At 39.2% G+C, this 15251-nt stretch overlaps 2 protein-coding genes across 4 annotated transcripts in view; one reads left to right on the top strand and one right to left on the bottom strand.

The window, feature by feature from the left end:
• The window catches only part of dnajc28 (DnaJ (Hsp40) homolog, subfamily C, member 28), a 2956-nt gene extending 1942 nt beyond the window's left edge, over positions 1-1014 (top strand). The window contains exon 2 of the mRNA XM_074652665.1: positions 1-1014. This exon is cut by the window's left edge and continues 577 nt beyond it. Coding sequence (XP_074508766.1) covers positions 1-600 — 600 coding nt within the window. The 3' untranslated portion in view covers positions 601-1014.
• Positions 1015-3672: 2658 nt separating this feature from the next.
• LOC141778415 (sodium channel regulatory subunit beta-1) lies at positions 3673-15240 on the bottom strand. Of its 3 annotated transcripts, none has more exons than XM_074652664.1 (6): positions 15116-15240; positions 10392-10558; positions 8944-9178; positions 6344-6503; positions 5328-5381; positions 3673-5182 (listed from the first exon to the last, which is right to left on the bottom strand). In XM_074652664.1, exons 2-5 carry the CDS (start codon positions 10518-10520, stop codon positions 5336-5338), a joined length of 570 nt encoding a protein of 189 aa, XP_074508765.1. In that variant the 5' UTR covers positions 10521-10558; positions 15116-15240; the 3' UTR covers positions 3673-5182; positions 5328-5335. The 3 variants fall into 3 exon arrangements, with proteins under 3 accessions (XP_074508765.1, XP_074508763.1, XP_074508764.1); XM_074652662.1 differs by lacking the exon at positions 15116-15240 and adding an exon at positions 11509-12116; XM_074652663.1 differs by lacking the exons at positions 3673-5182; positions 5328-5381; positions 15116-15240 and adding exons at positions 5653-5816; positions 11509-12121.
• Between the last annotated feature and the right edge of the window lie 11 nt (positions 15241-15251).

Genomic DNA, 15251 nt, shown 5'->3' with positions numbered 1-15251 from the left:
AAGATCAAGATCACACAGGCCGTGGAACGGCTTGTGGAGGACCTGATCCAGGAGTCCATGGCCCGAGGAGACTTCAGTAACCTGAGCGGAGCTGGAAAGCCCCTCAACAAGTTTGAGCACAATCCGTACGCTGATCCTATGACCCACAACCTCAACCGCATCCTCATAGACAATGGTTACCAGCCAGCCTGGGTCGTCACACAGCGCGACATCCGAGAGACCACTGCTCACATCCGAAATAGGTTGTTGGAAGGGAGGGCCAAGTTCGGTGACCCCATGACCCCCAAGCAGCACAGCCAATGGGAGCAGCTGTGTGCATCTGTAGAGGAGGAGCTGGTGAAACTGAACAAGACGGTGGACAATTACAACCTCATCGTACCGATGCTCAACATGCAAATGGTTCACTTCAGTTTGTCACGAGAGATTGACCGCGCTGTGAAAGGAGCCCGCCAACACAGACTGGACCAGCAGAGAGAGAGAGAAAAGGAGAGAGAGAGGAGGAAGGAAGAGGAAAAAAGAGCCAACGCAGTAACTAAGCCTAAAAATACCAAACAAGGCCTGATGTCTTGGATGAAGAATTTGCTCAGATTAAAACACTAAATCTCTTAATCGTAGTGAACAGAAAAAAAGATTTGATATCAGTGGTTTATTTGTTTGTTTTTATCACTTAAACCAATCATTACAGTCCATGGGGCAATATTTCAGACAGACTTGTTCACTCGCTTATTTCCATCCACTCTGAATCAAAGACATAATGGTGCCATCAATGTAACTCTGTGTTACTACTGTTATTGTCCAGATATGCAGGATTGTCATCAGGTGTCCGAGGAAGAGCAGTATTGGGCAATCATGGTTGCATGACTGTAAAGCGTGAGGAGCTGCACGTGTCAATAACGAAGATTACAACATGAGGCAATTTTATGATACAAGTTGTTTCTGTGAAATTACTGATCTGAAAATACAAACTTTAAGTTTTGGTTGCTATGTGACATTAAAAGTTAAGGTAATTAAAAATCTTGTGTTACAGAGTTTTACATTTTTGAATGTGGGAAATGTTTGAATAGCTGAATGTCTCATTCTAGTCCGGCAGCTGCTCCAGCGTTGCAGGGTTGCAGATGACGATGGGCTCCTTGCTGCTGGCTCCGTTACCTGCAGCTTCCCTGTGCAGCACCTGAGCGACGGCCCTGGACGGAGTCATCACCTTGGTCCAGTCGTGGGCAATGTACTGGTGGTACGGATCGTGAGAGCTCTCCAGCTTCTTGGAGCGAATGTAGCTGAGCATGATGCCGAATGTGAAGAAGCTGAACATGCCCACCACCAGAAGGATATACATCATGCCCTGAGACTGAGCGTGGGCCCTGGCTTCGGCCACGTGGTGCACAGCCTGCTGGTTAGTGTAGTTTTGAGGTATTTGTGGAGACAGTATACTTGTGCTGTTGAGGCAGTGCTGCAGGAAGGAGAGCAGGAGCGACTGCAGCTCGGTGGTGTTGATGTGGGACATGGCCTACCTCTGCTGGACGCTCAGCAAACTGCAAACTGAGGAGGAAGAGGAGACCAGAAGAACAAGATTGATTTTACAGGTAAGTTCACCCCCTGCGTTATCGCTGCAGAAATTATACTATATTTCAATTTGACTCCGGTGTTTATGCAGCTCTCTCAATGTACTTAAACAAAATAGAAATAAATAATTAAAAGAAAAAGAAAATGTCTATATAAAAGTCAAGTGTTTGGGAGATGTAAACAATACAAATAGTGCAAAGAAATTAATACTGGATGGATTTACATGGACTGGATGATTATGTACAGTATGTATACGTGGAGATGTCGATATACTGTATGTACAGTGAGCAGGATTTATGTTTACAGTGACAGCCAGGTATGTACATATTACAGTATGTACATAAAGTAACAGATGATAGTACATATTTAAAAAAAATTGCATTAAAGACTAAATTATAATCTAAAAATGTGCATTAAAGACTAAATTATAATCTAAAAATGTGCATTAAAGACTGTAAGAATTATAATCTAGTGACGGCAGCAGTGGATATTTGGTGTTAAAGGGTTATTGACAGTGTGTGACTGATTTAAGTGTTCACCAGAGTGATGGCCTGTGGGTAGAAACTGTCCTTGTGTCTTTGTTGTTTTGGTGTAATTATTTCTCCTAACCTGCTCACAACATCACAAGAGGCAACAGACAAATAAGAAAAAGCGTTGTTTCTGAGTTGAAGATTATTAAACTCACAAATTGTGAAAAGATTTGACATATTTTTCCTTTAGCATCCATGAGACTCTATAATCTCATTATTCACTTGACGCTTTGGCAATACTGTCCTTACATTCATGCCAATAAAGCATATTGAATTAAATTGAAAATGTATCTCAGAGTGTGAGAAATTAACCCACATTTCACGGTGATTTTAAATAAAACTCATTTATCCAGAATTTAAAAATGTGGATTAAGTGACACTTAAGTATGTCGTCAGTTGTTAAAATTACACATTGGACCTTTATTCTCTGTCTCCTGCCCTTCAAACTAGAGCTTGAACGCTGGATACACACCTTTTCAGAGTTAGTTTTGGTGTTAGGAGAGTGAAGGTGAAGTGATATATAAATTCCTGCAAATTATGTGTACATCATTATTCCAGCTTCGTTCAGTAGAAAGAAAAAGCCTACCTTTCAAGGATCTGGAATCAGTTCCTGCCGTCACCCGCATCAGCAGACATCGATCATTTCAAGCCATGTATCTCCAGTAGGACTAGAAGCAGCTGCTCTCAAACTACACCTCGAAATGAAGCTACATCCCCTCTTGTCTTGGTCATAATGTGCCCTCCTTCATGCTCATGCTTTTACGCGCGAGAGACATGCAGCATGTTCAACTTGTCAACACTTTTAATGAAACGAGGAGGTCACAGGGCAAGGTCAACAGCTCCGTATAGTGAGGCGGTGGTGTAGCATGACTTAAACTGCTGTCCTATGCTGGTGAAATCAGCTGAAATGAACAGTTTAGTGTAGATGAGCATGTTTGGAGATTATTATTGTCTTTACATCAGACTACATTCATGCACTGTGTTGATTTGATGCCATGAAAATGTAAGAAAACAAATATTAAGAGTTGCTTGTGGATACCAGCAACCTTTGTGGCTCTAGACTGGTGTTGAAACCCAGTTTGGGAAGAGTGTTTGTAATGTCTAATTTTTTAAAAGAATCTGTAATGTTGTTTTTTTTATTTTGCAGTGGGAGAAGGAGGCGCCGGTGCCGGGCTGCAGCAGGAGAACAAAGCTGCTTTCAGACCGGAGGTAGTTTAGACAGTCTGCAGCACAGCTCAGACTAGATTGAGTTACAAGACAATCACCTCCAAATGTCCTTTAACTCACTGTTGAAGTTGTGTGTGTGAAACCTACAAGAAAAAAATAGTATTTAACATAGAGGTGTATGCAAACCTATGTGTTTGTACTCCTATTCTGTAGTGGGATTGGCAGGCACAGCAAAGTCAAGAGGTCAATGTTGTATTTTAAACACATTACACATAATTTTCATAAGAAACATCACAGGCAACATCCAGAAAACGTATGTAGTCCTTCAACAGTGGATCAAGTTAACACTGATAAGGTCTTAATACCAACAAAGCAAATGCAGCTGGTGCAGTGGTAAAAAAAAAAAAAAAAAGCATTTACAAAAACATTCATTTTATTCAAGTTCATTTACAAACTTGGACAGACATAGAAAAGGACAAACAGATATGTTTAGATTGATTAGAACGGGGTTTTGCCTGTTGATATAAAGACATCCTGCTTAGTGATATCAGGGTCGTCGTATCCACTCACTTTCACATTAAAATCTGAAGATACCTAGAAGGTCATATTAAAGTGGCAGTAGGCAGTATATTTTTGGCATCATTAGGCGAATATTCCATAATAACCTTTCAGCATATTGTAATTCAAGTGTTCTGAGAGGTGACTAGACGTCTGCACCTCCTATTGGCTCTGTTTTCAGGCTTTAGAAAATCTAGCCTGTGACGGGAGACTTTGACCAATCACAGGTCATTTCATTGAGAGAGCGTTCCTATTGGCTGTGCTCCGGCTGGTGGGCGGTGCTTGGTATTTCCTCAAGAGATCTCAAATGGTTGTCGGAGTTCGCGAGTGATTGACAGCCGGCTCTCATAGACGGAAGCTGGACAGCAGACCTCAGATCAGCTCTGACTGCTTGTTTTCCTCCGGTCTGTGAAATCTTGTAGAGCACCGGAGGACACAAAGGCACATATAGGGACTGTTTTATAAAAAATCGCTTTTTTTAATCATATTTGCTCCAATCTCGCCTACTTCAGCTTTAATGACATTGAAGAACTCACATTCTGTTTTATTAAGACATGACACTGGTCTAAATTCAACACTCAGGCCTCATTTGTTATTTGTAATTTTTGAATTATGTTAAAATCATTGCAAAGATAGATTTGTATGGCATTTCTGCTTCTGTTGTGTACACGAAAGAGATGCAAAAGAGGAACTTAGTTGCTACAAAGGTCCTGAGCTGCATTAAACCCAGCATATTCATTTACATGGGACACACCTCAGCCCAGCGAGCCACCAGTTTGCTTGAAGCCATTTATTTTGAAACTGCTGTTGATCCTGTAGAAATGAGAGCAGCAGAGAGCTGAGGCAAACTGATAAATTATTATTATTTGGATGTTTTAAAAGTACTTTTAAGTGTTTCAAGTAATGCTGAATCAATAAGTCAATCGTTTGATTAGTTTATCAATAGAAAATTGTCCTACAGTTACAGCATTACAGATTTTGCTTGCATTTGTCTCATTGTTTTCAGCTGAATACTTCTCTGTTGTTTGGACTTTGTCAAACACATTATGCAGAAAGTAAACACATTATTTTGGGCTCTGGTAATTTGACATTTTATAGGCTCAGAAAAGGCTCTTTTTTTTCTTTTTTTTTACAAATCCACAAACTTTCAAGCATTTAATACTTTAATACGCGTTTCACTGACATCTAAAGGAAGTCTTCTCTACTTACTGCCATCTGCACCATCAGCTTCTATTTACAGTTAATCAGGTTAAGACTAAGCGTGACCAACGTGTTCAAAATCAACCTCTTATACAGTAATTGTGTCTTTGTTAGCAAAATCACAGGACAGTAATGAATCTTGACTCTTGCAGAGATGATCTTTTCACCTGGTGGATACAAAATAAAAAAAAAAAAGAAGCTGGTTAAAGAGAAAGACATGCTTTCATAGGTGTCATATGATCACATTTTCCTAAATCAGATGTAATGCAAGCCAGTTAATCTGTATAAGGGTGAAAGATAAATCTAACTTACTGGTTTTGTTACTCTAGCTGCACCCCATCACAGTTGTCTTTTGATTCCAACAGCCTGGAATTAGAAAAAAGAAAAGGTGAATTATTTAGATGTGAGAAACAGCTGGGAGAACGTTTCATTTATTTAAAGCTGCAGTAGGCAGTATATATTTTTGGCATCATTTGGCAAAAATTCCATAATAACCTTTCAGCATATTGTAATTCAAGTGTTCTGAGAGAAAACTAGACTTCTGCTCCTCCTCATGGCTCTGTTTTCAGGCTTTAGAAAATCTAGAACCGTGACGGGAGACTTTGACCAATCACAGGTCATTTCAGAGAGAGAGCGTTCCTATTGGCTGTTTATTCAACGGAAGCAGCTGTCAATCACTCCAGAACTCCGATCAAACGGTCAAACTAGGCAGCGCTGATCAATGTTGATCAATATTTTGTTACTGTAATGCCTATTTCTCTCCTCAATGTTTTCAGAATCATCTTGTAGTGTACTGTTTAGCTGTAAAATGAGATTACATTAGCATTACAGTAACATAATATTGATTCATATTTGATCAAAGCTGCCTAGTTTGACCGTTTGATCGGAGTTTGCGAGAGATTGACAGCTGCTCAGAGATTCCAGATCAGCTCTGACTGCTTGTTTTCCTCCGGTCTGTGAAATCTTGATATCAGGAGCACCGTAGGACACAAAGGCACATGATTGTTTTCACATTACCGGTCTCATGCACTACTGTCAGTGCCCAGTTTATAAAAATAACTTTTTTTAATCATATTTGCTCCAACCTGCCTACCTCAGCTTTGAACCTCATTGCAAAAAACATTTTGTATTATTTTTGCTAAATCAAGCTGATTGTGGTGAAGACAATTTCCAAAATTAACATAATTTGGTCAAACAATTAGTATACTGTATCAAAATGCATGGCATTATTTAAGACTCCTGAACCCAGTATTTTGCTTAAAGGCTTAAAGATTAATCTGAAATGGATCACCTTAGTAATACATCACATAAAAAGACAAATGACTCACTCTGCCTGAGCCTTGAGAGCTTTACGGGCCTCCCGAGCTTCGTGCTCCTCCGAAATCTTCTTGTAACAGTAGACCAGAACCACAATGAGCCACAGCTGCAGAACCACGATCAGCACGTACATCAGAATCTCTGCGACCACCGCTGTCAGCTCCCGATTGGCTGGGAAAGAGGAACCAACAATGTAGCATTACAGAGGAAGCATGTCCACCAGGTTTAAAGCTTCAGTAGGCAGAATATTTTTGGCATTATTGAGCAAAAATTGCATTGTTCGTGTTTTTTCTCTATACTTCGCGGTTCACAATTACATAGATTACATACAGAAAAAAGTTTGAAATTCGTGTCTATGTACACAAATCAATTCATTACATTTTGTGACTATTTCATGAACTGCTGTGCGACTGGGCTGAGCGTATGCTATATTTAGATTATATTCCCCCGCTTTAGCTCGCCATCAGACAGCCCTTTCCAACGAGGGACTGAAGCCGTTATATCGCTGTCTTCAAAGCCACCAGACCAGACTCCATTCACAAAAACAGTAATTTTACCTTGCAGAACACAGGAGTTGCTGGTCTACTGCTGCACTGTTTGTTAGTGTTATAGTGTGACTTTCAGATACAAACTAACGTGGCGTCCACACAGCTGTACATTGCTTAGCTTCAGAGTCGGTACTCCTGTCTGCTTCTCCAAACAGGGAGCACGCCGACCACCATCTAAGTTACTGTATGTAATACACTGACTATAAGGATGTATATATGTATACTGTACATGTAGCAGCGTCATCATGCAGAAACCTGCAGGTCACATGGGAAAAAGTGTTTAGAAGGTCTCGGGAAAACAGCATTTTGACGCTAAAACATGCGTACTTTGACAAAAATTTGGTTGAATTTGAATGAATACGGAACACTACTGTGAAGCTACAGAGCAGAATGATATAAAAACCTAAAAAAGAATAATAATAATGGAACCGCCCTTTAAAGGAGGAAGATGCAAAATTTCTTTCTTGAAAACAAAGTCAGTATCGTTTTCCCCATCTCCGGCTCTCAATAGCTAATTTCAATCGCTGAAATACTTGTTGTACTATGTTGGCAATTTTTAAATCTTTTAAAGTCACAGAGAGACAACGCTCTGTCCCACATCTGGGCAAGCATATGCTGAGCTACTATTTGGATCGTGATTGCTTGATTGGCAGGTCATGCTGTCGTCACTGTTCCTTGTTTGTCCCTCATCACCAATCCGTTTCCTACCGCTCTACTTCCGGTGCCCTTGCTCGGACCTCGAATTCGACCTGGAAACTTTAACTTGTGACTCTTGCACGGTTGCTATCAAAGGTGATAAAATCTGTCCACAGACGACCTGGCAATGTACTGAAAACCTCCTCTGTGGTAGTTCCTGCTACAGCACGTGTCTCCAGCACCACATTTTGCCATGATGACTCACATAAGGTGAAAACAATACCAGCCTTGCTGTCGCATCAACGGTTTCCAATCATTCCAAAGCCGTGTCTACTTCGGGCTCATGTTACATGTTTCATTAATTCATGAGTTGTTAGCAGTTCCAACAAAGAATAATTTCCCATCTGAACTTCTAAGATGGTTTCATTTAAATAACGGTTCGATCATGGATGTATGAAGAGAACTGGATACAGCGTTGGAGGAGGGGTCCCGGTCATTCCTATGAGAGTTGCTCATTGGCGCATGAAGCCTAATTGGCTCGACTTCAGTCTGGAAAAGTACCCGGATCTTGGCGGAACTTGGGCAACTGGGACATGCACAGTAGCGTCCGCTCGGTCACATGACTCGGTCAGGGGGTCCCAACGTCACGGTCTGGGTATCACTCACATGAACGGAGGAAGGGAAATAACTCTGGATTCAGCTATTAGTGTGTTTTACAACTTTAAAAACTTAATTTTTTAAATAAGGGCTATTAGAGTGTTCGTACTGGGAAGTTGATTCACCTCAAAAAAAAATATCCACTGAGTTGCAGACGTTTCTTTCCCAATGTAAGTCCATGGAAAAAAGTATTTTTGGGCCCAACGGCATCACGTGATGAACACGGAAGTTGCAGTACCGACGTTTGGCCACTACGAAAGTCCGGATCGTCGACCGGCGCTCTTCCTGGGGGCTTAGGTTCGATGCCCAAAGAGGTTAAATTAACCAATATGTCACAAAAAAGCAAAGATTAGAGAAAAATACAAATCTGTGTAGCAGAACTCTCTTCTTTTCTTTCTCGTTAATCATCTCACAACCCCCCTGGATTGACATTGTGACCCTTGGAGGGGCCCGACCCCTAGGTTGGGAACCACTGGATTAAACGGGTAATTTATCTCCACCACAACCAGCTCTAACAACAGTAAAAAGCTGCGTATGCATTGTTGCATCAGAATCAAATAATGTCATACAGTACATCAGTCACAGGGGCCCCTTTTCTACAGAATCTATGTTTTGCTGATCATACTTCTGTACTTTAATATAATTAGGATTTTAAATTAAGGATTTATACTTGTGATAGAGTATTTTTGCATTGTTGTATAAGTACTTTTACTTAAGCTGAATACTTCCTCTGGCAGCCAGCCTTTTCACAGGTGTACTCCCCACCTTACCTACAGCCACCACGCTGAGCTCCACATCCTTCTCCACAGTGACGTGCTCATCATACAGCGGCAGGAAGAGGGTACGTTGGATTGTGCAGCGGTACATCCCAGTGTCATTGAAGATGACGTCATGAATGTAAATGGCTCCTATCTGAATATCGCTGTTTTTTGTCCCATGCCACTCCAGACGGTCACTGAAATCTTCATGGAGGATGTCGGCACTGGGGTGGTCATAGTGGAAAATCTGAGAGAAGGAAACAAATGATAATTGTATGAATATTCTTGTAATCCAGGGAATGGTTGAAGAGTATGGTACCTTCTTCTTGATTTCCTGCTCTAAGTATACTATACACTAATCTAACTTCTATCCAGGCCTACTGTGGTAATATACATTTACTCCTCATAGTTACATATAGTGAACAGTGTAGCACCTAAAACAGAAGCCCTACAAATACTTTATTCATGTGTAAGTAATAAACGTGGTTAAAGATCTACTTGGGTTCAATGCAAAAGCTAATTTAAAATGAACATGATATGTATGAGCATAGAAATGTTTGATTAAAGAGGTAGTTTTAAAGAAAGGGGAGCATATGTAAAATTTGTAAATATGACTAAAATTTAAAGCCCAATGTTTGACAAAACACAGATGCACTTAAAGGTTAAAATGTTTTGTTGAATCTTATCGTACACGTCTTGTCTCTGCATATTGCATATTTGTGACATGTACATTTTACTTTTTTTTTTTTTTACATATATCAGTACTTTTTTTTATTTTTATTTTTTCAAATTTGATGTTTATGAATTCAAAATTATTTAAAATAAAATACATAGTTTAAAACAAAACTATTGAAAATAAATAAAATTAGATTATTTATAATATAAATTATATATATGTGTATATATATATATACTGTATATATATATATATATATATATATATATATATATATATACTGTATATACACTGGGGAATGTCTTTATAAATAATAATACATTTGTCTTTGAATCCTTTATATTTTCTTTATCTTTTTACATGTTATGTCTTTGGATTCAATGTGTTTTCTAGATCCTTTAATAATTTTTTTTAATCTAAATGTTTAATGTAAAATAGCGTGATGACATCATACCAAAATGCACAAATGGCATAAATCTGGATTTATGGTATTTAATAACTGACTCCAAAAATGTCCAGTTAGCAGCTGTCCAGTTTCCAAAGTTCATGGACAGCTGCTGACAAAATATGTAGAGAAGTTCAAAAATAGAATAAAGTTATGACTTTGAAAAAGTAAAGTAATTAAAGCAATAGGCCTTCTAAAATGTACTTCCGTCTTTGGTAATACTTCATGGCACAGTTTCAGAGCTGCTCAAGGCACCTTGGTAGTAAAAGAGAGAGCCCTTTTCATTCACAAACCTCCAACCAGATTTAAGAGTTCCTTCAAAGACTTTGGTGAACTCACATGCCTGAACTCGTCCTCTCCCAGAGGTTTGAAGTGCCAGTCCACCGTGGCTCGGGCAGACACCTCCTCTCTTCTCTTACAGGAGATGCAGCCCAGCAGGAATCCTTCTCCTGCCACGGCTTCAGTCATGGAGTCCACCTCCGCACAGCCGCCGTGGCACTGAGACACTAAAGAGGGAGAGGAAGAAGACACAGAAGTAGAGGAATGATTTAGCAGAGGGAAAGGAGGGGAGAAGAGAGAGGAAGAACATGCAAGCGTATTATTACAGTGACAACTTTTCATTCATCATTTAGACTTTATCTCACTTGATAGGAAAATATGTTTAAATTAGGAATAACTGTAAGTAAGTATTTGTCCTTGCTGTCAATATTGTATACAAACTGATGCTGTACTGCATATATGTTTTTAACATAATGTAGGTCTGGAAGATGATTTGTGCAGAACCTTTCAACAACAGAGTATCACAGCAACATATCAGTAGGATTTAAATACGGTAAAACAAAAATAGAAGATAAAAATAAACATTAAACGAGAGAATGAAAATTACAGTGCAGTTACAGTGAGAGACGTGAACGAATAGTCCCAAGTTTAATTATGTTTAATTTATTATGAATAAATACTAGTTGGTTTTTTTTAGATGATTTTTCAGCCGCAATAATTAAAGATATTTAAAGTTTTAGGTACATTTTCTGTAAGACAATATTTCATGTAATAACAGGTTCCCCTTTTCTCTGATGAAATCTGTCTCCTATGATGAAGAGTTTCTTTCAATACCTGAAAAATTGTATTCAAGAACGTGTGGATAAGTCTCAGATAATGATCACTTATGTATTACTCATTTACATTTTAAAATGTGAGATTTTTTACAATTTACAGTGAATTTACACTTATTGATATTTAACCAATAATTCCAAAACATAGGGTGTTCAATCTGTGTTTTAATATAAATGTCTATTAATGGCCTCTCTTACAATGATTACAATTTAGCCCCTTTTTTATTTTTAAGAATTTAATTTTATGAGAAAGCTCTGAGGGCCCTGAGAAGGAAAGAAACTCACTTTGAACATCAATAATTTCTCACAATTAAAGGTAAAGACATAAATGATTTTGGACTTACCGAAAAGACTGAAGACAACTAAAAGAGACAAATGGCATATCATTTCTACTGGAGCAACTTATGGCCTGCTGTTGAACAAAATATTGAACTTTCCTCGACGTAAACCTGTGGAGAAATATCTGTGGCGACTAAGATTACATTACTGACATAATGCCTCTTGATCCACGATTAATTCCATGGTCTTCATGACATTTAATCCAGAGTGTCAGTCCATTAGTTCAACAGGCCAACGCTGACCGAAAGCCTTAGAACACATAAAAAGGTTTGCTAAAAAAAAAAAGTCTCCGTGTTTCTTCGCAGTAGTTTTAAGTCTCCCCTGCAGTCCCGTCTGACTTTAAGGCAGCTATAATTAGAGCGTGTGAATCCAGGAGAGTTGGATGGTGAGAGTGTTGAAACCCAGCAGGAAACCTGAGATGATGAGACTTGATCCATAACTACAGCATGACCATCCAAAGCCAGACGACAGTCATGTTTCTTCTGATTTATAGACGGACAAAGGGAAGTTCTCTCAAACAGGGATAGTTTCCAATATAGTGGTGCTTTACCTTAGCTTGCCTTAATATTGTCTTTGCCAAAATGTATTCATACTGTTCTAAGTAGTTCTTTTTTCTCATCCTTTCATGAAAAGAAGCAGCAGGTCTGGCATGCAAAATCAGCCCTGACATGTTTTGTTAAACAAATTTTTTTTGGACAAACACATGCTAAAAGTGGAGCAAACAACCATGCGGGGCTTTAAAGGGGATAGCTATACATAATGCAATACGGTGCTTTATTTTTGTCTGTAGATAAATGCTCTGTTCCACCTGCCCCTCTCCACAGGTCAGAGGTCACGGTCGGCTACAGAACCCTGCAGCTGGCAGGGATTCAGAGCTGCGTTCCGATCCACAGTGTACATAAACTGTACTCCCTGCTCCCTGTTCAGGGAACATCAGTCAAGGGAACTTACCTCGACGAAATTCCTCCGTTCAGAACCAAAGAGAACTGGATACAGCGTTGGAGGCGGGCTCCCGTTTATTCCTATGAGAGTTGCTCAGCGGCACATGAAGCAAAATGGCTCGACTGCTGAGTGATAAAGTACCTGGATAATCCGATAATAATTATTATCCTGGATAATAATTATTCCGCATCCATCGGGCCCATAGAGCAGGCACAGGAGCGTTTCCTTTAAACCCGCCTCCCCATCCTCGCTCCAGCCTCAGTCACATGAACGGAGGAAGGGAAATAACCCTGGAGTCGGCTATTAATGCATTTTACAACTTTTAGGACCTAATGATTTAAATAAGGGCTATTAGAGTGTTTGTACTGGGGGGGAAAAGTATCAGCTGATTTACAGACGTCTCTTTCCCAATGTAAGTCTATGGGGAAAAGTATTTTTTGGGCCGTTTGGCCAATACTAAAATTAGCTTCAAAGCGTGAACACCTCAGATACTTGTTGCTGCTACTGTGGAAATTTGACACTACTGTAATCAAATATTGAATATCTCCTGCCGGGACCCTGAATTAATAATTAGATATCAATAACGTTATCGTTAAGCTCTGCAATACTACAGCTAATTTCCCCAATACTCAGGCACAGTGGTGGAAGAAGTACCCATATCTTTTACTTAAGTAAAAGTACAAATACCACAGTCTAAAAATACTCAATTGCACGTGAAAGTCCTGATTAGCAAAATGTACTGAAAGTATCAAAAGCAAAAGTACTCATTATGCAGAAGGACTCCTTTTAAAGTGTTATATTCTTATAGACTATTTATATTATTCTGTTTTTATCACGTACACATGCATTTTAATGTTGTAGTTCTTCAATTTGGAGTCAATTTAGATACTTTATATACATATAGTAAAAAGTACGATGTTTCCCTCTGAGACAAATACAAGCTTAATTTTATCCTTTGTTTCTGCTTCTTGCTCTTTGTACACCACAGTCATAGTCTGTTGTTACTGTAGATAATATCCATTTGAATGCGCTAAACTGACGATTAACATTCTTTGCTCATTCTTAGACAGTATGAGAAGAATAATGTGTTGTTTGAACATTAAAGCATATAAACATGTGCTAGTAAAAAACAAAAATGTAAGTATGAACCTGAAGATGAGCATGATATGTCCCCTTTAAAGGTCCCTTATCGTGCTCATTTTCAGGTTCATACTTGTTTTTTGTGTTTCTACTAGAACATGTTTACATGCTGTAATTTTACAAAAAACAACTTTATTTTCCTGATTCTGTCTGTCTGAATATGCCTGTATTTACCCTCTGTCTTAAACGCTTAGTTTTAGTGCATTTCAACGGAATTGCAACAGAATTGCGTTGCCTGGCAACAGTTTGGGTCCATGTTTACTTCCTGTCAGCTGATGTTATTTACATAAACTAACAGGAAATAAACTGGGACACATTTAGAATGTTTACATTTAAAATGGTGTAATAGTCTAAATATTGTAGATTTGTGACATCACAAATGGACAGAAATCCTAACGGCTTGTTTCAAACGCACAATTACTGAATACGGGCTGTGTGTTTTTCTCCGTATATTGAGCGTTTTGATAGTTTAACAGTATTTATATAGCACCTAAACCTGCTTTATATTATATACCATTATATATCACTTTTTACAATATGGGACCTTTAAAGCATGTAAACATGTTCTAGTAGAAACACAAAATACAAGTACATGTACACTTTATAAGATAACGTTGCTCCTGCCCAAGTTTTATTATTTTTATTTTAAATTTTATTTTTCTGTCTTGTCTTGTCTTTGCCTCTGTTATATGTACTTTTGATGTAAGGTTGTGTCATCTATGTCTTATCTTATAACCATGTTGTTTAAAGAGAATAAACATACTGTAAACAATATGTGAAATAAATCATTTCACACTTTTCCCTTACTAATCTCATCTTGTAACTGTAGTACGGGTTCTCTTCTTATCAGTGTTCATATCTGACAGTCAGTCAATGCCAGTTGGCCGGTCAGAAAAAAACAAGGCTGCTGAAGTCAAGGCTGACAAAACAGACATTGACTGAAGGCCTCAACTTGCGTGCTGACCACGGCGACACGAGAGATTCACGTGGTCGGTACAGTCAGCGTGCTGACGTGATGAATGTAATGAGTTGTTTTTTCTCTTTTTTAAAGAGGAATGCCTTGTCACGGCGAGACAAATTAAACATGTCCCACTCTGAGGCCGTACAAACATATATATATTAAAAACGGCTGTATATCTGCCAGCCCGGCTGTGTGTATGCGCTTTGTGTGTGTATTTTGGCTGCATTGAAGGTCATTGATCATGTGATGTAACCTCATGACACAGTGAAGCACTTGATAAGAGTCCTTGCCTCTTTTAACCTTGTTGTAGCCTGTGTATGATAATGACAACAAAAAATCAGCCAGAGCAATCTTGAGAATTACCCACAAGGGAGGGTGAGAGGAAGACCTTGGGCTAGCACACACACACATGAGGGGGGACACTTCAAGGAAATGTTGCCATATGATAAACCCTGTGTGTGTGTGTGTGTGTGTGTGTGTGTGTGTGTGTGTGTGTGTGTTGTGTATATGGGGTGGGTGGGCTGCACCTCTGTGACCCTACACACGCAAACACCCAGTGAGTGACACACCTCCTTCCTCGCTATGCGGGTGATGTTTTTTTATTTTTAGCCCAGATCGAGTTTCCAGTCCCCCGATTCAGCAGCCTGAGGTGCTCAGCAACACAACTCCTCGTATCCTGGAGCAGTTTCCTGCCCGCTCGGCTGC

This window comes from Sebastes fasciatus, chromosome 12 (assembly GCF_043250625.1).
Source record: "Sebastes fasciatus isolate fSebFas1 chromosome 12, fSebFas1.pri, whole genome shotgun sequence".
NCBI lineage: Eukaryota > Metazoa > Chordata > Actinopteri > Perciformes > Sebastidae > Sebastes > Sebastes fasciatus.
This window is presented reverse-complemented; position numbering and strand designations above follow the sequence as displayed.

What these genes read in the sequence shown, in the direction of transcription:
- LOC141778415 (XM_074652662.1), bottom strand. Translation starts at nt 11,551, where the DNA reads ATGATATGCCATTTGTCTCTTTTAGTTGTCTTCAGTCTTTTCG. An exon ending in AGTTGTCTTCAGTCTTTTCG is followed by an intron (nt 10,559 to 11,508) that starts GTAAGTCCAAAA and finishes CTCCCTCTTTAG; the next exon opens with TGTCTCAGTGCCACGGCGGC. An exon ending in GAGAGGACGAGTTCAGGCAT is followed by an intron (nt 9,179 to 10,391) that starts GTGAGTTCACCA and finishes TCCTTCTCTCAG; the next exon opens with ATTTTCCACTATGACCACCC.